Raw genomic sequence first — 20,763 nt, 5'->3', positions numbered from 1 at the left:
ATTATTTATTCTATTTCAATCTTATCATTAATTATTTATCTTACGTAAATAAAATTATTGAATTAAAATTAAAATATTATCAGTTATATCTTGTTGTTATCTATATTCATTAATTATTAAAAAAGATAATAACTCAGATTTAATCACTCAAACCAAATATATTGTTATTTATTCAATATTATTCCGCGTCCCGCTCAAAATATTTACTATTCATAATATTATTTATCTATACAAGTTAATCGACCCAATAAAACGAACCATTAGATTCATCGAGTATATTCATATGTTGCAAATCTTTGATATCGTTGGGATTCGATCAAGAAACGAATATAAAATAAATGTGAATGCTCGTAAAACAAACTTTAAAATATGAAAAGAACATAATCAACAACATTAGACATAATATGTCGAGTATCAAAATAAAGCAAAGTAAATCGATAATAAGTTAAACAAATTTCTCCTTGAATTGACGAACACAACATTCTAAACAGAGTTTGCATGTAAAAACATGATAAACCAAAATACAAGCAAACAAAATACCAATAAGCAAATTTTTCTCAATGTAAAATAAAATAGTAATCCACCTAGAAACATAAATATAAACTAACAAAATAAATTTGTAACAAAATAATGAAACAAACAAACCAAAGTCGGTAACATTTATAATTTTCTTAAAACAGATTTGTCCCCTCAACAAAGTGTTTGAGGATCAACACTTATGGATATCTACTTCCCAGGATACAGCGGTTGAATCGATAGAAAATTAATATAAAATACAAGATAACGATAGAATGTGTTTGTAAAAAATATGAACTAAGCATATTCCTCTTAAGTTCTTCACATTCACCAAAGAGCTTGAGAAGAATAAATATATTGATGTTTGTCACGTTCAATCAAGTGAAAACTCATCAGATCTATTCACAAAAGCACTTTCTACGACGATATTCAGAAAGCACATATATAATATTGGGATGTGCAATCTACGAAATTTGTGAAGAATTGTTCGTGTCAACATAAGGGGAGTTTACGTGACTGCACTCTTTTTCCCTTACTATGGTTTTTATCCTAATGGGTTTTTCCTAGTAAATTTTTAATAAAGCAGTATAAAAACAAGTAATGAAAACAATCATTATGATCATCATCACAAGGGGGAGTGTTGAAAATTAATATTTAAAACATGTGTATTGAATATTTGAATGTTGAAAATAAAAGTTGTAAAAATTAGAAATTTGTGTGTGATGATGAAGGTAATGATGTAATTTATTTTTTGGATTGTTACCAAAGAAATTATATAAGTAGCCTCACCATTTATGAAAAAATTCATAATCGAGTTGAGAGAAATATTATTAAGTGTGTAGTATGATAATTTTGAAAGTTTGATATTTTTATTTTTTATTCGTATCGTAACATTTTCAAGTGGTATGTAAATTGTAAGCAGACAAGTCGTACATCATCGTCCTCAATCCTTGAAAGAAGTCACACCAAGAAATTGGAAAAAATGAAAAATAAAAAGCTATAAAATAAATTAAAAACAATTCCAACAGCTGCAGATTTTGATGATGGCCTTTTCTTTTTCTTCATATTCCACGACCCTTCATGTAAATCCCACCTTTTTTAGCGAAATCAAGAACCCGAAGGTGGGATGTTCGAGAAGAAAGACTGAGTTACTGTTATGCAGACAGCTTTTTAGACTTGGTGGTTCTTCATTGAGGACATCATTCAAATGCTTCTCTCGGGGAAAAGAAAAGCAGCAGATGGTTCAAGAATCGGAAGCAGAAGATGAACAAGTTTCTGAATTTGAGGGACTGTTTTCTAATCTTAATCAAGCCACATTGAGGAGGGAGCCCGGTATTATTTATATACTTGTAAAGTGCCACTTCATGTTTTAACTTGGATACTTTGGATTATTGAGATGGTGTTGTAAATGTTATCCCATATTTTCAAAGTTCCATAAAGAACACAAATGATACAAATCTGCATCATTTGTTGTCTAATTGGCAGCCAACAATTAAAAGATATTGTTATAATTGGAGATTTGTAAAAATATAATCATGGTCTTGTAGATTTGCACGTTTAACTATATCTTGGAATTTCCAATTATTTTCCATATCTGAAATGGAAATTTCATGTATCTTGCAATCTCTATTGAAATTTTCGCGAATTAACAATAATGACGCATTCGAAATTGATATTTAACGCCTTAATTGTAATACTTGAAATAACGAAACTTGCATACAAGAGTCATGTAAGATGAAAGTTAGCATAGTGAGTCAGTATTGAGAAGATAATATTTCGCTCTTGGTTTCAAGTCTTGAAAGTTAATTTAAATAAAGATCGTAAAAGCTTGTGGGATTGCACATTGCTTACATTTGATGGAGACGAACTTTTGTTTATCTCTATTATCATTAAAATTTACAATAACTTATCTTGACAATTTGAGTACACTAGTGGATACTTTGGGGATGAGGAGGTGACTTAGCCGCAATTTGAGACAATATTTATACTCTTGCGGATTTATCTGATTCAATTGGCCACACACCATTTCTAGTATGTAAAACCCCCACTTTTCTTGTTTTTTCCTTCATACTGTCTTCATTACATGTGCGGCAAGAGGCGAATGCTGATTCAGTCCTAAGTTAGTTTGTTAAATGACAAGATTTTCAGCAAGATGATATCCTTCTCGACAACTCATTTCTTTCATGTTATTTGTTTGTTGGATTTATCTGGCACCACTCATACAGTCAATTGATTAGCTTTATATCATATTTTTCAGGAAGCTTAAGTAGTGCTATTTTTCTTGTTGCTGGAACCACTGTACGTATACACGCCCCCCCTACTTTCTTGTGTATCCGCATTTGTCTGTTGCAAAAGTTTCTCGATGTTCTTTGGTGCGATATGGCCCATTGAAGATACTAAAACTCTGCATATCTTAATTTTGATATGCAATATGCTCAAACTTGTATGCCACTACGTGACAAAAGGTTTCTTTTTCCATGCTTGTTTGCTGTTTTAACGACTACTCTTTTACGTATGTTTCACCAAATCATGCAACTCCTCACTAGTATTTTCCAGAGTGGTTTCAGTGTTTCCCCTCTCATGAACTTCTTTCAAATATTATCTTGTTCGGTTATTTATTTCAATACTCGCTGGATGGAAAATTTCCTTTTCTGGAGCATCAATACTACCTAACTAAAGCTTAAGCTTGAGATACTTCCTGACTTAAAAGGCCCCATTTCATTAAATATTTAATCAGTGAGTGTCCATCAAAACAGGTGGGTGCAGGGATACTTGCCATTCCTGCAGTGACACGAGATTCTGGGTTTCTGGCGTCAGCAGTAACTTGTATCCTTTGCTGGATATTTATGGTAATTACTTTCTTGTGCTGATTTTATTATTTGCTTACCCTTTTTAGAGACAAATGACTTTACCATAGCAAGGATTTTTGGGATCACATTTTTCTGTGAGAAATGATCGAAATCACATTTCTTCAGTCGCAAAATCATGGAGACTTGTATATTTTATTAGCTGTGCATAACCATGATTGCCATTCCAACTGTAGGTTGTGACTGGACTGCTCATTGCTGAAGTAAATGTAAACACAATGCGTGAACTTGGGTCTGGTGGTGTGTCATTGGTAATAAACTTCAGTTTCTTGCATGTAAATGCTTTCTGATATGATGAATATCTGGAATAACATTTTCATCCTGATGGAAATTGTAGACAACGGTCTTAACTTGAAATTATTGATGTCGACCACAGCTTCGTCGTGTTGGCAAGCTCACCGGCGTTGCGAAATGAAAATTTTAAAAGATCTTTTTATATAATATTAATGTATGAACTAATGTTTTTCAGGTATCAATGACCATGAGAACCCTTGGAAACACCGGAGTCCAGGTTGCCTGGTAGGATAGATTCAATCATACGATGATATCTTTTCTTAACATCGGTTGCAATTCCAAATGATTTTTGGGCTTAAGTAGTTTCAATAAATACAATTGACTTGAAACTCAGAACTTTGGTTGGCCATCATGTCCATTTTTTTTACTTTTCCATCCATTTTTTTTACAGATATTGAGTGAGAAATCTGATAATATATTGTTTTATTGCTGCAGCTGGTCATATATTTTCATTCACTATGCCCTTCTTGTTGCCTATATTGCTCGTTCTTCAGATATTTTGACAAACTTCCTCGGCATTCCATTGTATGGACTATATTCTTCCTATATATTTTGAAAGCATTTTCTATGCTTCTTCAATCAAATTGTGAACGTCCACGTCATTGAAATCATGGATTGTGTTAAGTTTATGAAACTTTTACATAACGACTCTCTTTTTCCAAGTTTTGACGACGTGCAATGTGCTGATTATTTCTTAACCAATCTTGACTTGTTATACATCTTTGATGTCTATTTGCTGGTTGAAATGTTGACATTTTTCTACATGCATGCTATAATGGTCTTAGTTTTTAAAGGTCAACAAATAAGTTCAAGAAGCTATTGTCAACCTACGGCAATCAAATGGGAGTGGCTTTAAGTGAGTTTTTCTGACACAAGTCGAAAAGGGCAAACCCCGAAATTTGTGGGTAAGGGGTGAAATGAGCTCAAGGAAGGCGATATGATGTATTTGGTTGGGGGGCTGATATGTAGCATTTTCGAGATTGCTAATCTCCTAAGAATTGGAAAATACAAGAACAAGAAATATGGCAAAGAATGAAGAATTGAATCATAGGGGAGAGTAGTTCCTTTTCTATTTATACATTCTAGCTATGATATCTCCGAAACTACTTGCAACTACTTCCCAATCTGGCCTGTAATTCCAACCGTTTGTTTTTGGAGTAGTTTTTTTTTCTACTGCCAGGGGCGAAGCATGGATTATTGGAAAAAATTCACATGATACTTTTTCAGGTGGGGGATGTTATCTCCTATTCAGTCTACTGTTGTATCCTTAACCTTATAATTGTCGATATTATGCAAATCATAGCGGATTTTAACCAATTGGGGTGTGATTTTTTGTTTGTTTTCTTTTTCAAATTTATCACTAGCAATTTCATGTGTCAAGTGTTGACAGCCAGCATTTTGATTGCAGATGGGAAAGTGCAACTTTGTTTTCACTGCTTTTTGGAGGCCTGTGCTACTTTGGAAAGTTGGATTTATCTCTCCCTCCCTCCTCCTCTCTCTTTCCTGTTTTCCATTTTAGTTTTAATTTACATGGTTCATTTTTTTATCACACCTTGTTACCATAAATCAATGATTATGCATTTGGGGTACGTGTGTATAAAGTTGGAGGATTTTTTTTTCTTGCTGTTTTTTTCTTTCCTTGCCATTTATTGCATGTGCACTAAAACACAAGGTACCTTTTCAATTATATCAATGGTGTGATATTATGTGTTAGCTGGAAATTTTTCAAATGGCATCGAAAATCTTGGTTTGATGAAAATTTGTTTTGCACAAGTTTCTGCGTTCTTCACAAGTTTCCAGGCTACTTCTTTTGTTAAATAATTATTCTTAAACATTTACTTCATATTCTTTCTGTTTCTCAAGGACTTTGAAGTAAAGAAATATTTTCTTCTTTGCAGCCAGAGGATTATTGGGTCCGTAAATGGTGTTCTAGTCTTGGGCATCATTGCATCTTTTGCTGCTCTTGTGGTAATTTTCATCAATAGCCTTTTTTTATTCCCTATTATAAATTCATTTGATACAAGTACATAATTTATTCTGCCGCAAGTGCAAATTTCTTCTACTTCAAAAGGACATCTAATGGGTACAAACGTCCTTACGAAAGAACTCGAGAATATGATCTTGAAACTATGGATTTGCATGAATAAATATGCTGACAGCCACCGCTGTAAAGTTACTTGAAACTGTTGGGGAATTACACCCCCGAAGCGATGCCGACCAAGATGATAATAATACCCCAAAACTTGCGGAATAAAATAACCAACAAGAACACAAAGATTTACGTGGTTCACCCAATATAGGCTACGTCCACGGAGCACTGCAACTTTTATAACTGGAAGAAATATTACAACAAGTGTATACACCAATACACTCAATATTTCTCACACTCCCAACCCGAGTATACCGAGAAAATAATTTCTCTAACTCACACAAGAGAATTCCCGCACTCAAGAAAAAAATACACTCTTTTTTTTCTATGCACTCTCTATTTATCAAAGCTAAAAAGCTTTTGATTTTGGGATATAATAACTGAAGGAATTGAGCTCTATTTATAACTAATTCTCTCCAGCAACTTTATCAACAAAACCGATGTGGGATTGGGATATTTTGAATATTTTATTTTGTGCGGGCCCCTCCACTTGCCTAACAGAAACACGGGCACTAATTCAGCTCAATGTTCGATCAGACTTCAGAATACAAAAAAGAACATTTAAATGATGTAGTTCAGTTGCGTTTGGATCGAAAGATTTAGATTTGAGGCATTTACATTATGCCGTTCGTGTTGCGTTTGGATGGAAGGATTTAAATTATATTTTGAGAGGAATTTGAATGGTGGATTTGAAATGATTTCACATTGGGATGCATTTGAAATTCACTTCAATGCCTCGAAAAATAACTAGATGAGATTTTAAATCCATTATCGAGTGGTTTTTGTCTAATAAACCAATAGATTTGAAATATCTAGCTTCAAATTCATCCATACAACCTCAAAGTAATCAGAGTAAGGATTCAAGTTTCCTTCGAAATTTCAGCTAACCATAAGAAACTAGTCATATTATAGCCGTGGAAAACTAGCAAGGATGCCGCATATGTATCGATGTTTTCCGCCTAGAAACTTATCTGAGCTACTCTCGAGAAACTCGATCAAAGCTCGACCCAAGCGTGGTTTTGACTGAGTTCGAAGAGAGCTAAAGTAGCTTGCATAATAATCACTACAGGAAAATTCAAGCTATGAAAGTCTTGAGCTCCAGGAAAGTAAATTTTTTTTTATTTCTTAAAAATATTAATATATTTACTACTTGCTCGTGATGTTAATATAAATTACATGCTTCATCATTCAAAGATTGACAATTTTAAGGGCTTTCTGTAAATAAGCTTTTTATGCTCGAGCAACTTGATAGTTACTAAGCCTAGGATGAGTTCGAAGAGTGCTACTATATCAAGCTCGAGTAGTTGCTTTTTTTGTGGAGTCAAGCTCGAGCAAGGTGATGTTGGAGCTCAACTCGGCTTGAATACACCTCTATTTCAGCCTTATATTTTTACTCTACAATTTCACATTCACAAAGATTTTTATTGTGCAATTCTTTTTTCATTTTTCTTGTTTTATTTCTCTTCTGCTGTAATATAATACATAGAGTTGGGTATTCGAGTATCGTTCCAAATTATGAAACTGGCGAACATGACTTGATCATATTATGTTGAGTGTTTGGCTATTATCCTACTTCATCAAGATATTATTTTGCACAAGGTGAACACTCTTTGGCACACCTTGATCAAAAATTTATTTTCCTCCTATTTTCGAATTTTCTATATCCATCAATTTTCCTCTTTCCAACACAAAAAACTTGTACTAGGCTTACAGATATTCGAACTTCTTAGGTAGCCAAAACTGTTAGTTTCTGGTAGCTAGATGGTTTTTGTTATTACAGCTGAAGATTGTGTCCTTAGGCAGTCGCCAGTGGAGACTTGCATTGGGATGCCCTTTTGAAATCCAACTTTGAAGCTGTCCCTCGCAGTATACCTATCATCGCACTTTCTTTTGTGTACCAGGTAGCAAACCGCGCTTTCGCTAAACTTGTCAAGGATATTCTCTACATTCGATCCGCGATTCTAATATAACTTCACCTGTTGCAGAATGTAGTTCCAGTTCTTTGTACAAATCTAGAAGGAAACCTGTCAAAAGTCCGGTAATAATACCGCGACCATGGAAAATCTCGACGACATTTTCTCTTCTTTCCTTTTCTTTTTGCCGAAAGGCGGCTCCACTAATTCTGTTGATATACAGGACTGCCATTGTTTCGGGCACAGGTATTCCACTAGCTCTGTTTCTGGTCTGGAATGCTGTCATTCTTGGAACCATCACAAACCACGAAATAGGCTCAGATACATTGGTTGATCCGTTGCAACAACTGCGGTCTACAAATGGAGTTGTTGGGGTATGCAACTCATTTTATATAGGGACTGTTAAATGTTCTTCACCATCTAAATTTCTTCTATTAGCTGCTGCTGCACCATGAATTGCCTTTTTTTAACCTTTTTGTGTGCACTTTTTCAGCCAATAGTCGATGTGTTCTCGTTTCTTGCAATTGCAACTTCTTACATTGGATTTGTTCTTGGCCTGGCAGACTTTCTTGCTGACTGTTAGTAATTATGTTCCCTATTTTAACCTCTTCTTTTTCCAATTATCTAAATTTGAATTCAAGGGGATTCGAATTGAACCGCATAGGGTTCTCTTGTCTTTGTTTACAGTGCTTAAACGCCCTCCTGGGCGCAACGAGCCCCTACAGTATATGCTCATCCTGATCCCACCATTGATAATGGCACTATTGGACCCTGAAATATTCTTCAAAGCATTGGATTTTGCCGGAACATATGGAGGTATTGCTTCTAACTATACTCAATTTGGCAGATTATTAAAGTTCGGAAAACATTTTAGTCAGTGCATTGATGGATCCCTGTAGTACTACGATCGTTTTGTTTTGTCTAGTTCTGGTGCTTTTCGGGATTCTTCCAGCTGCAATGTCATGGGTGGATAGGGGGTCGGCCATGGCGAAATCTTCAAGAATTCCAGTGCTGGTTCCTGGAGGAAACTTTACCCTTTCATTTGTAATTGGGGCTGCTGGCCTAGTCATTCTTACAGAACTTTTAGATGACTTGGGATTTGCGTGGCAGTAGAACGTCGAATTCGAATCCCATTGAATGAATTTAATTGAATTTCGCCAATGGAAGTGTATTTATATCAAATTGAGATGCGTTCAAAAGGGTTGCTAATTAATATTGAAATGAATACAATGAGGTCACAGGCTCAAACTTAGAAATATAAAAATGTATTGTGTGGTGATCGAACCAATAAAAAATGAACCAGTAATTATGCTGCTCTTTATTTTTCATGCTAAAATCGAAAATTCCGAACGAATAAAGCTCATAATTTTAGAAAAATGAACGTGAAACCTGAAATTTCCAGTGTAAAGGACAATTTGGACGAATGATATTACATAAAACAGCACCATTACATGCAGTGAATTACCACTTCGATCATTATACAATAAAACAAAAGACATTTGTTTACCCAAATCAAAGTCACGCAAACAGAAATATTCAGGCCAAGACATTCTGTGATCATATTTTTCACAGATACCGCGAGATCACAGCAAGACGGCATGTCAGAAAATAGCTTCCAGTTCACCATGAACAAGATTAAGAGCCAGAAACAGAAACCAAACCTTTCAAAGCACACAATACATCGCAATGAGTAAAGAAAGAAATGTCTGTAAACTTACCTTAATAGTCAAAAGGCCATCGCATCCAGTTATGCTCCTCGGCGCTATTTCCCCTTCCTCTAGTTTCGGGGTAATGATGAACATTTTGATTATTTTGATTTTGATTTTGATTATTTGATGAGTTAGAAGACCACAAAAACGAAAAAGGATTCCATCGCCCTTGATTCTGAGAGTCGTTGTCCCTTCTACTGCTGCTAGGATCATTGCTGCCTGGGTTCCTAGTTCTCCGATTATTAGAACCAGCACTCGCAGTAACTTGTGATGGCAGCTCAACACGGCAGACAGGGCATGAATTATGTTCAATCAGCCATGGAACAATGCAATCCGAATGGTAGATATGATCACATGGCATCTGCCTTGCTTCTGTGCCTAACTCAAACTTATCTTTACACACGGGGCAGTGCACATCTGTATTAAGATGCCTGCGAGTAATCTTGATGGTGGGCATAGCATCAATCGCGGAACGAGGTGCAGGAGGAGGACCCCGCCTATCATTCAGACTTAGCTGTTCTATCAGTTCCTGCAAACCATGTCCCATGAAGAAATCGCCAAAATCAGCTCGTCTTTGCCCCATTCCAGGTCCATTGTTGAAAAAGAAACTAAATGGATCGTGATTAGTAGCACCAAATGGAGTTTGGCCCCGCACTATTAACACCGAACCATGTGGCCCGTGACCAATACCAATTCCTCGTTCTGGTACCACGGCTGGTCGTGTTCTGACATCGTGATTGGAGTCTCTTCCTGCCATTCTCTGCCTCATAATCGCTTCAAATGCTTCCATGATATCAAGTCTAGGATCACGGAAAGGCCCCATGAATCCAAAACCAGAATCATTGCTTGAATGAGAACCGACAACCTCTTGTAGCTCTTGTATGAACCCTCCGTAGCAGTATGGGCAAACCAAATTGCGACCATGTGGTCGAATTGGCTGCGTGCATTGATAGCACCAGTGAGTGTTTCCACCACTTGACATGTTTTCTAACAAATAAGTAGCTAACAAACAGACCTAGATGTTAATTCCAAGCACCTGAAGCATCCTGCATCGAAACCCATAAGTACACATAACAAAGGATAGACAAAAATCCAAAATGGCTTCACAAGCCAGAGAACAAGAGAAAAGAAGCATAAATTTAAGAAAAATTCTTGCAACTCAAAGTAGCTAACAACCTCGAAATATGAATCTGAGTTACAAGATTTTCATAGATTTCTTTCTAAACACAATCTTTCTGCATCTTTCCAATCAGGGAAAAAGTAAAATAATCAATATAAACATAAATTGTTAGCACAAATTGACGAGAACGATTCTACAACACATGAATATACCAATTCTATTGAAATTTTAATTTGTATAATATGATTAAGGTAGAAAATATCACCCATAATCAATCAATCCAGAGTCGGGGGAACTCGAGCGAAAAAGTCATCTATACTAGATTTTTTTTTTACCACAAATCCTAATTAAAATTATATCTTTTACTGAATTATAAATTCAATCACATTAAATTCCACAACACGGTCCAAAATTACACGAAAATTAGCAGATAAACAGATTTGCCGATCAATCCGCACTTAAAAACAGAAGAATTCCCAAGTTATTTTGAAATCACAACATCTTATAAGCAAAATAACAGGAAATCATTCATAAGCTAAACAACTTCGAGCGTGAATTACCAGATAGCGTCGTTCAGGTGAAGGTTGACTGGACAGAAATGAGAGATAATTGGGGTTCTAGAAATTACGGTAGATTTTTATGCCTGCGCGTCGGTGTGCACCACGCGCTAGGGTCTATTTACACTTTTATCCCTTGTAGGGATTTTCCATTCAATGCTGATGCTGGTGAAAAATTAATTGAAAATATTGCATTTAATTTTTTTAAATTTATATTTTAAAAAATATTTTTTTGTAAATAAATATATGAAACAGTGTGGAAATTTCATTTCGATAATTTATGGAAATAGAAGAAAAGAAATAATTTGATAGTGTATCACTAGAGATTTTTCGTGTAAATCTATAGGCTTAAATAAATAATTTACTATTGTCGTCATTTTTATTTGAAAAATAATCAGACATTTTGTCCACGCAAATTTAGATATCAAATTTTATTAATTTTAAATTTTCTCGTGCACATAATAATCAACATATTAATGAAATATAAGCTTTTGAATGAATTTATTTTAGGGATTTTTGCATTAATCTCTATATTTATTGTATTTGACATTTACCTCATTTATCAAGTACAAAAATTATATTTTAGAATGGAGATAAGAGCCAAATTGATTAAATATAAATGATGTAAATGCAAAAAACTCATTCATGATACATGTCTAAACTCGTGATGCAGAAATATAAAAGAGATCTTCTAATGAACAAAATCTCTCTTTATATGATAGTTTTATAGTGATCTGATATCGATTCTATCAAGTGCTCTGATACCATTTGATATGATCGGTTGAAATATTTAAAAAGGGCTGAATAAATACTTTTTAAAATTTCTTTCTATAAAATAATTCATTTTGGTTAGAAACTGAACTTGGTATTCTCGATTGTCAATGTCAATTTGCTAATGAAATATGTGAGGAAAGAAGCCAAACTGGCATATTAGACAGTTTAAATAATGGTTTGGTTGTGTAAATTTAATGGTAAACTGAAAGTAAAATGTACGCAATATTGTTTCTGGATTTTCGGATAATTCAAACTCATACGTAACCATTTCTTTCTTTTGAGAAAACTCACACTAGAAAGCTTTGATCTTTATAAACAATTTGCAAAAACCCATTTCAGTCTGGACTCAACACTACAAAAACCGAAACTCCTATTCTACTCAATTGAACGAAGAAACAGTATACAACTTGTTCTAGAATACAATGAAATACAATTAATTCTCCTAGCACTTAATGATCTTTGATTATCATATACAACTTTTTAAAGTGTGCTCGAGTGTATGATCAGTTTTGTAAGCTTGAAAGACAGAATCCAATGTTTGTCTGTATAACCTTTTTTCCTATAGGTTCGCAGCTTATGCTCAACTGATATGTGTCTCTATTTATAAACTTCAAACCAATAGTTCAAAATAAGGATAGTTGTTGCTACGTCTTTTGTCCAATTCTCATTATTTGACATCCGTACAAAATACAATGCGGTTGAAATTGCCTATGTTAGCAAGGTACAAAAAACTTATTCAATGATCAGTTTAGTCATTTAATTGTAAACTAAGGTCGAATATATGATGATCTCTAAATTGATATCTTGACAAAAGGTGCTTTAACGAAATTCCTATTCTTATTTTGGATCAACTTGTGTTTAGTATTTGAAAAATAAAATAGCGAGACATTTGTGAATTTGAAAGTAAGCTCTTCATAATTGCTTTTAACGATCCAAACAAGAAGTTGATCCAATGTAATAACTGAAACAAAACGAGGTCCACAGTGATCCAAAACCATACATAGGAGGAGCGAGAGAAAACCACGGGTCACGGTATATGCTGAAATTAATAATACTAGTACTACCGGGTTAAACAGTTTGACAAAAGCCACACTGAGTCTAAACAAAACCAAGTTAATAGATACCGTTGTTAGATAGATAGACAAGGAGATTCTAGGTCTCAAACAAAAAACATAGAGTTTCGGACTTTCTCCTCCAACTTGGGCATCTGCGGAACAGCCGGCCCTCCACCGGGCGCTGTCCCATTGTGGCTAGAAGATGTCTCTGATGCGTCTTCGAACTTCATCCATTGGCCTAACTGTGAAGCGGCCAAGTGTGCGTAGCAAATGGGAGCAACTGAAGATACAACAAGGTCCGTTTAGACAAAGAAAACAACAAAAAAATATTCAAGAAACAAGTAGTTTGTACGAGTGGTAATTACCAATGGATATAGCAGTAGTGCTTCGTTGGTACCTGAAATGAAGCGCACGACAAATTTTTAATGAAAATTTCAAGACTTTTTAGGCTCTTTTTTTGGGATTTGGGGGGGGGGGGGGGGGGGGAAAGNATGCAGTTAGACTAGACTTACACATAAGAAAGGGAATGAACCAGCTCCTGGAGATCATCAGGTGAGAAACCAACCTCATCCAACAACACATGATAGTGAGTTGGGCGTGTAGTCCCCTAAAAATAATCACAAAACATATTATATCAACAGTAATGGCTAAAAGTTTATCGAGGTTTTGATAATAAAAAAAACAAGCATCTCAAGGTGGTAAAGAAAATAAAATTGCGTACAATCATTCCAGCCTGTGCACACAAGTAGAAGTCATAGTTCCTAGGATGACAAACTTTATTATCTATTACAGTACCTGCAAAACTTGAACAAAAATATTAGTCCCCATTAAAACGGCTCTAGTTCCCTACACTCGTAAATTGTGACTAAATTACCAGGCTGCACATTATCTGGCGAATTTGGCTGAAAAAATTTGGTGTGGTGGTTCTTCTGAGCTACAATTACCACAAACTTTGGTGACCACTTCTCATCAAGGAACTTGCACGCCTACAAATTTAGGGGAGTCAGCATTAGACCGACTAAAGCATCTATGTATTGAGATAAATTTAAAAAAATAATGGTATTTAGACTTGGAAGCCGTATGATGTTGCTGTAGAGACCTCAATAATTTGGTTGAGTTCAATATTCAGGACTTGATTGAACTGAGATTCACTGACACCATCTCTGAAAATTCAGCACAAAATGAACAATCAAGAATTAGAAAAGGTTACAAGCAACAGCATGCAAAAAAATATGGAATTATTCCAACAGATTTGTAACACAATTCACTGGCAAAATTGAGACTGTACTACATGTTGTCTTTTACACAATTGTGAAAGGCCTTTTAGCAGAAGCCAGAAGACTATTTTCAAACATCACCTGAAAATAATAATCTGATCAGGCTTTCTCTTCCCCGAACTTGTATAGAAATCCAACAGAACTTCCCTGCATTTGGTGGAGAAAATCAAGATCATGTTGCAACTTTACTTGAAATTACTGAACTTCATCCAAACAAGAATTATATTATACAACAGAATAAGCTTGTATGCGTTTTCAACTGTCAAAAGGAAAAAATGGTTCAATATATAACAAAATAGAAGAACCACAGCTGCTATATACAATCCATACCAAACAACAGCACATGTAGACATAGACTAAATGGTGAGGATCTAAAGCAAAAAGCTGTCACCTGATTATGCCATCATCTTCAGAGTCAGACACACGTTTAAAAAGAGAATCTATCATTTCGAGCCTTGGTGATTGTGTGCGAACACAAGCTCTATAGCGAGAAATCAGGGGCCACTGCCTCGAGCTAACCACCTGATATAATGTATGATGATAAAAGACGTGAATAGTAGCCACATCAATAGCCGACAGCAAACAAATCTTCTTGTTTCAATTTTTAAGGGGAGAACATGGAGAAAATACAGTTAAAACATTAATTTCGCATTTAACAACGGGAGATAATGTTGACATGACAAAGGTGGAAAAATCGAGAAGCGAAAGACTAATTTTAGAGTTGAAAGCAACTAACCGCTGCGATTGAAGGGATATCAGACTGGCCAGGTGAGCCATGAGATACGTCCATCCCAAGAATTAGTGTAGGAACCTTAGATACCAGTGGAATCGTAGAGGACTGCTCACCAGCTAGCATTGAATTTAATCCACCAAGCTGCAACAAAACAAGAGCATCGGGTAGAAATTATATGGAACTGTAAAATCATATTGTAAAATGCTACTGTTTGCTGAAGCGTCTAACCTTGGCATTTATTTTCAACATGACATTAGTTAGATACTGGTCGTTGATTCTTGTGGGAGAGAGGCATTGAGTAACAACACCAAATTCCGAAAGATTCTTTCGTTTCCAGGGACCTTGAAAGTTGAAACATGAGTTCTGTGCACAGGCCATAGTTCTAGATTTATCCCAGTTCTATAGAACATCTATGAGAATCAAACATACCGTAGACGTCACAGTTTTTCCGCTCCGGAAGTAGACAAAGAAGGAATTTAGGAGGGCCTGGAAGCTTCCCCTGAATTTCCTCAAACATTTTCTCCACCCTCACATGAGGTGGAGCTCTTCTAAACTGAGGATTTTCTTCAAAGACATCGAAGGGAGGTTCCACACTCTGACATAGAAAACAGATATAATAATATTTGACAGAACACAAATGAAAACAACAGTAAGCATAACAAGAGATAAACAAAACTTACTATTCCTTTCATTTCTCCAACTTTCATCAAATCTCTGACCAAGGCACGTACGTCACACCGAGCAGAGAAGTTTACAACAGCCCATTGTTCTATCTTACTTGCTTCAACAAGTTTCTGTTCAACCCATACAAATGATTAAAAATCAAAGATCTAGAATGAGCAGAGGATCTTAATCTTCGAAATAATCAATTAGTCATCAACCTTATTATTGAAATTCCATCTTCCATTACGAGCATATAAATCTTCTCCATTACCAACTTTCAACTGCAATTAGATAAACATCAAGATCAGTATAATTGAACGAAAACTCAGAATCATATGTAAACAAAATAAATAATTAACATAACTAATATTCACAAAATAACATACCTTTGGTGTTGGAAGAACACGGCCATCAACCTGTGTAAAGTTACTGTTGATGGAAACACCGCAAGAACGAAGCATTGGTTCAGCATCGTAATTATTGATTTTTAACGCCTACAACCACAACCGAGTAACAGCTAAGTACAGGATACATAAACATGCTAAAAAACTCTACAAAAGAGAAGTAGAGAAGCATACATTTCTCAGAACTGACATCCTCTCTTGAGGTTTCTGCCGTGATTTCTCCACCAAAGAAGCTCTTTGAAAGGTGGAAAGAGCCTTTGTATAGCGTTGCAACGACACCAAGGAGCATAACTAATAAATCCAAAGAATAAATCAATAAATAATTGTTACGTAGTTTTCAAATAGTTTGATGCCCAATCCTCGGTTCACCTCAACAGGGAAGAAGGTTGGACGTTTTGGCTTTCCCACATTGATGCAAGGTAAATCGGCAGAATATCGCAAGTCCATGTTCCTCTGGTTGACAAAGTAATCATAAACTGTCACTTCTACGGTTTCACATTCACCATCACCATGCCTGCCTTTCTGCTTTAATGTGAATCTACAAAAGGTTATCAAAAGTAGACCAAATAAGATGCACGCAAAGGTTGGAAACATGTTTGTACATCAGTATCACGTGCTTGGGCGAGTTACAAAGAGTAGGTAAACAAAATATAAATAAGAAGGAAGTATACGTTTGGTCTTTGCAAGGCTTCTCGCTTAATCCAGTAATCTTGAACTCTTGGTTAGTAGGACTCGCCCGAATTCTCAAATTCTTAAGCACGCGTTTGGCCTGAAAATATGGATTATAGACCATATTGTTCGCAAATCAAGGAGAGAGTTCAGTAAAGATGATCTCTACTTACCTTTACCCAGTCAATTGAGTAGGGATCTTTTACATTTTGGTTTGCAATCAAAAAGTCTACAACGGGACCAGGTCGGACAATCATAGTTGTTGAAACATCTGAAAGCAAAGAAAGTTGGTATTCTGTAAGTAACATCAATTGCAGCAAAAAAAGGTCATATGGGTCTGACCATCAAAAAGAAGAATGGAAGAACAAAAGGTGGTGTCAAAATTTAACCAATGTTCAATGATAATCCACTCTGGGTTGCCCGGAAGCTGGAGTGGAACCCTCGGCAACCAAGAACGCCACCTCCCACATCAGTAAAATTATTCGTATCATTATGAAAGAATGACTGGCGGACCAGCAGGCAACCTCTGATATTGAGCAAATTGTGAGGTGCAAATTATGTCACCGATCTAAATAGACAATGCATGACTTACTGTTTTGCAGCATGTTGCCTTAAAATGATGTCCAGCACTCTTAAAGCTTCCTGTGAGTTTTCAGACTCCTGGCCACGTAAGGCATTTGCAATGGCCTGGATTGGAATTTTAGCAGCAAAACTTATTTCGACTTTCATTGTTTTAGAATGGTAGGGCCGGCGCATCCTTTTCCTATCACTTTCATTAGGACTGTCATGCCTTCCTGGGCTAGCATTTCCATTGTTCCTATAGACAAACAACCCAATAACAAACCAAGGCAGCCTTGAACCAGTAAGGCAGTAATTGATTTAACATTCTACGCACCGATTTGATGTTGCGTCCTCGAGGACAACAGTAAACTCAAGTTTGTTGCGCGGCAGAGGGCCCACAGTGAATAACGTTTTCTCTCCATCGTAAGCAAATTGTTTGCCAGCCAACTCAGAATCATAGGTCTCCTGGACTCGATCAAGCACTTTCCTACCAATTCCCTTGCCTTCAACAGGTCGACCATCTTCGTAAAAAAGGGCAACCTACAAAATAGAATGTAAAAAAGGACTGTAAAACTCAAAAGGATTCGGGACCCAGGTAAAAGACTAGAAGTAACCAATTGGGTAAGCATACATACACTGTAATGGAAGAAGTACCCGTCGGAACTGTTCACCTTCACTTGGAAGTGATTAGTAAGGACAGGGACCTTATTTCCCCTTGATCCCATACCTCGTCTGGCCATTGGAACAAGTAGAGCCTTTTTAACTTGTTGTTCTGATTCAGCTTTCAGTGGAGTAACATTCGGTGGAACAGGTGGAGGAGGAGGCAGCTCCTCTGAAGCACCATTACCAGTTTTTTCAGATGGATCCATCAGTGATTTGGCAACAACTGAATACTTAAGTGTCTCTGTAAATAACCATAGGAAAAGGTGAACACCAACACATATCAGCCCATTAAAAGTAGTTAAGTAACATCAATAATCAGAAAAAAAGTATTCTCAAAGCCATAAATCTAGGAACACGACGTTTACAAAAGCCATTGAATAGGCAATATGTTAAAATGTATGAAAAGCTTTCAGATGTTAATCTGAGGCATAAATGGAAAAAAAACAAAATTATAATCGAGAAAGAACATGGAAATATAGCCAAAAACCATATGATTATAGCAACTGCCAACAGATAGGACTTTTAAGGTAAGTAATTGAACCAAATCTACAAAAGCAGAACATCTGCAACTATTAAACCAATTTAGGAAATACAGTTAATAGAACACAAATTTCATTTAACCCAGGTGAAAGAAAATTCCATACAACAGGCCCGCAAGGAGTCATGCATGTCGAGGGTACTCAATAAACGACACAAACAGCCAACCCTTAATAAACACAGACACGTCAAGGGTAAACTGTAACACAGCGTAGCCTTTTACCTTAAAATTTCGCCGTAGAAGCAACCGCTACAGACCTTGAAACACTGTAAAACCCATCAAAAAAAGAGAGCAAGAAGTTAAAAAAAATTATTTTAACAGGAAGAACTACCATTCTCGCAACAAAAAACAAAGAAAGAAAGAAAGGAAGAAACAGAAACACCGGTCGTTTTCAGCAAATTCACGGAACGACCCGAACAAGAAAATACCCGTAAAAAAACAAAAACAGTTTAGATAACAAAAACTTCTCATACACAACTCACACACCGTCGACAAAAAATAAAGAGCATATTTTTAAAAAAAAAACTGCGAGCGACTGATTAAAACATACCCACAAAAAATTGTAAGATTTAAAAAAAACCCAGAAAACAGTAATAAGGTTTCAAGGAAAAGGATTGTCTCACAACGCCCACCGACCCACTAGAAGAAATTAAGAACACAAAATCCGAAAGCGATAAACGAATGGAATTACAGAGTTAGCGAAGCAAAACCCTAAATTCAGTACGATTTCAACGCCGTGAGATCAGAGAGAATCCCAAGACTTGAGAGAGAGAGAGAGAGATGACAGAGTTAATAGAGTGACGCAGACTGAGAAAAGGATTAAAAAAGGTGTGACGTACCTAGCCTTCGTGGGTTATGGGCTTCTTGATTTTTTTAGACGGGCTTTGTTATAATTAATTTTCCATCTAAATTTAAATATTTCCATCTATATANCCTTTTTATTTTGTTTAGTACAATTTACCATAAAGTTATAATACACCCATAATTCTCCATATCATGTATTCTAGTTTTCTGAAATTGTTAAGATTTTCAAGATACTCCTCTATCGTCATCTTTATTTTAAACTTTTTATTTATAAAATTATAAGATAAAGTATATTTAATCTTAAGTCTCTTGTAAGACATTCTTACGAATCTTTATTCGTAAAACATGTCAAATTTACATATATTTACAATAAAAAATAGTATTTTTTCATGGATGACTCAAATAAAATATTTGTCTCGTACAAATTTTTGTGTTAACTAGTGATGGCCCATGCGCATTGTTTGTTGCAAAACTTTAAAAGTTATCAATGCGCACATTTATGGTCGGACGAAAAGTGGGAGGTTTTTCCATAATAATTTGTTGTCGTGGAAGAAAATTAGGAAAAATCATCATTATTAACTCTGCTTGTTTGTGTTTCGCACTGATGAAGAATATCATTGGGCAAAAATATTTAAATTGGTTAAGATTATGTCTCATTCATTCAGGATAGAGATACCATGTTCAAGTCCACAACCCAAACATAAATTTATATTTTATCTTATAAAATACATTCTAGCTTATATTTATAAAAAAAAATTAACTTAAACGTCATAAATTTTTTGGAGCTGTGTATATGGACTAGGAAAATATTTCCTCATAAGCTAGCTTTTGGATAGGGATAGACACAAGTTCATGATCTTAACATTGTATTAGAGTACAGACTCACAGTTATGTGTTGGAATGTCACATTAATCACCCACTAAATTTCTTGTAAATTTAAACCTCCGAAGGTTCATTCTTAATTGTGAGAGAATGTGTTAGATATCTCATGTCGGTTGAATTAAATAATTAAGAGTTGTATATATTGACTTAGACAATTATAATCTCTTAAACCAGTTTTTGAGATGGAGTTTGACTCAAATTCACGATTTTAACATTGTTTTTCAAAAACAAAAAAATTTATTGCTTTTATTCTATTGATTTTTTCAACTAAACACACTCTACCTAGTTGAGACAAAAAAAACCATACATATTTGGGGAAAAGTAATAAACTTATTTGAGTTTTGTGAGTTAAAAAAATTCAAAAAAGAGAGAAGAAAATAATGAGTGGATAATGTCTTGTTTCCTCAAGACAGTGGACTCGAACCCCCAGGCCACTTACACGTACGCTTTATTTTATGCCTCGGTTGTAACGTTATTCGCGTTGCCCCCAGATTTCTTTATATTGCATTTATCCCCCCCACCCCTCCATTTCCGAAAACGACACTCGAGCCTGACGTTTCCTTAATTCCTGTTTTAACCCGCCATCTTGCTCGAAAAATGACAATCATGTCCCTG

General features: G+C 35.5%; 3 protein-coding genes across 5 annotated transcripts; 1 reads left to right on the top strand and 2 right to left on the bottom strand.

The window, feature by feature from the left end:
- The first annotated feature begins 1,431 nt into the window (after nt 1-1,431).
- On the top strand, nt 1,432-9,442 carry LOC140959501 (uncharacterized). The gene is made up of 14 exons (XM_073417367.1): nt 1,432-1,848; nt 2,774-2,814; nt 3,273-3,365; nt 3,560-3,634; nt 3,853-3,902; nt 4,113-4,202; nt 5,086-5,142; nt 5,576-5,645; nt 7,626-7,727; nt 7,812-7,864; nt 7,963-8,113; nt 8,233-8,317; nt 8,427-8,555; nt 8,665-9,442. The coding sequence occupies exons 1-14, from the start codon at nt 1,557-1,559 to the stop codon at nt 8,850-8,852; spliced, it is 1,476 nt and encodes a 491-aa protein (XP_073273468.1). The 5' UTR covers nt 1,432-1,556; the 3' UTR covers nt 8,853-9,442.
- LOC140959502 (probable E3 ubiquitin-protein ligase RHC1A) lies at nt 9,144-11,261 on the bottom strand. 2 transcript variants are annotated; one of them, XM_073417368.1, is made up of 2 exons: nt 11,129-11,261; nt 9,144-10,494 (listed from the first exon to the last, which is right to left on the bottom strand). In XM_073417368.1, exon 2 carries the CDS (start codon nt 10,428-10,430, stop codon nt 9,459-9,461), a length of 972 nt encoding a protein of 323 aa, XP_073273469.1. In that variant the 5' UTR covers nt 10,431-10,494; nt 11,129-11,261; the 3' UTR covers nt 9,144-9,458. The 2 variants fall into 2 exon arrangements, with proteins under 2 accessions (XP_073273469.1, XP_073273470.1); XM_073417369.1 differs by having other exon boundaries at nt 9,144-10,484; nt 11,129-11,213.
- Nucleotides 11,262-12,833: 1,572 nt separating this feature from the next.
- Nucleotides 12,834-19,311, bottom strand: LOC140958996 (protein argonaute 4-like). Of its 2 annotated transcripts, none has more exons than XM_073416674.1 (24): nt 19,173-19,311; nt 18,685-18,728; nt 17,897-18,165; nt 17,596-17,801; nt 17,293-17,517; nt 17,090-17,226; nt 16,874-16,971; nt 16,703-16,800; nt 16,401-16,569; nt 16,206-16,322; nt 16,014-16,121; nt 15,846-15,908; nt 15,645-15,758; nt 15,394-15,559; nt 15,193-15,305; nt 14,968-15,105; nt 14,623-14,753; nt 14,313-14,378; nt 14,054-14,117; nt 13,829-13,940; nt 13,676-13,749; nt 13,467-13,561; nt 13,320-13,351; nt 12,834-13,234 (listed from the first exon to the last, which is right to left on the bottom strand). In XM_073416674.1, exons 3-24 carry the CDS (start codon nt 18,128-18,130, stop codon nt 13,059-13,061), a joined length of 2,736 nt encoding a protein of 911 aa, XP_073272775.1. In that variant the 5' UTR covers nt 18,131-18,165; nt 18,685-18,728; nt 19,173-19,311; the 3' UTR covers nt 12,834-13,058. The 2 variants fall into 2 exon arrangements, with proteins under 2 accessions (XP_073272775.1, XP_073272774.1); XM_073416673.1 differs by having other exon boundaries at nt 19,154-19,306.
- Nucleotides 19,312-20,763: the final 1,452 nt, after the last annotated feature.

This window comes from Primulina huaijiensis, chromosome 15 (assembly GCF_012295235.1).
Source record: "Primulina huaijiensis isolate GDHJ02 chromosome 15, ASM1229523v2, whole genome shotgun sequence".
NCBI lineage: Eukaryota > Viridiplantae > Streptophyta > Magnoliopsida > Lamiales > Gesneriaceae > Primulina > Primulina huaijiensis.
This window is presented reverse-complemented; position numbering and strand designations above follow the sequence as displayed.

Bases quoted from the DNA above. Each gene is read 5' to 3' on its own strand.
- LOC140959501 (XM_073417367.1), top strand. From the start codon at position 1,557: ATGATGGCCTTTTCTTTTTCTTCATATTCCACGACCCTTCATGTAAAT. The intron at 3,366-3,559 runs GTAATTACTTTC...TTCCAACTGTAG, and splicing joins TCCTTTGCTGGATATTTATG to GTTGTGACTGGACTGCTCAT. The intron at 4,203-5,085 runs GTATGGACTATA...TTTTGATTGCAG, and splicing joins AACTTCCTCGGCATTCCATT to ATGGGAAAGTGCAACTTTGT.
- LOC140959502 (XM_073417368.1), bottom strand. From the start codon at position 10,430: ATGTCAAGTGGTGGAAACACTCACTGGTGCTATCAATGCACGCAGCCA.
- LOC140958996 (XM_073416674.1), bottom strand. From the start codon at position 18,130: ATGGATCCATCTGAAAAAACTGGTAATGGTGCTTCAGAGGAGCTGCCT. The intron at 13,750-13,828 runs GTAATTTAGTCA...CAAGTTTTGCAG, and splicing joins GCCAGATAATGTGCAGCCTG to GTACTGTAATAGATAATAAA. The intron at 13,352-13,466 runs GTAAGTCTAGTC...GCTTCATTTCAG, and splicing joins GTTCATTCCCTTTCTTATGT to GTACCAACGAAGCACTACTG.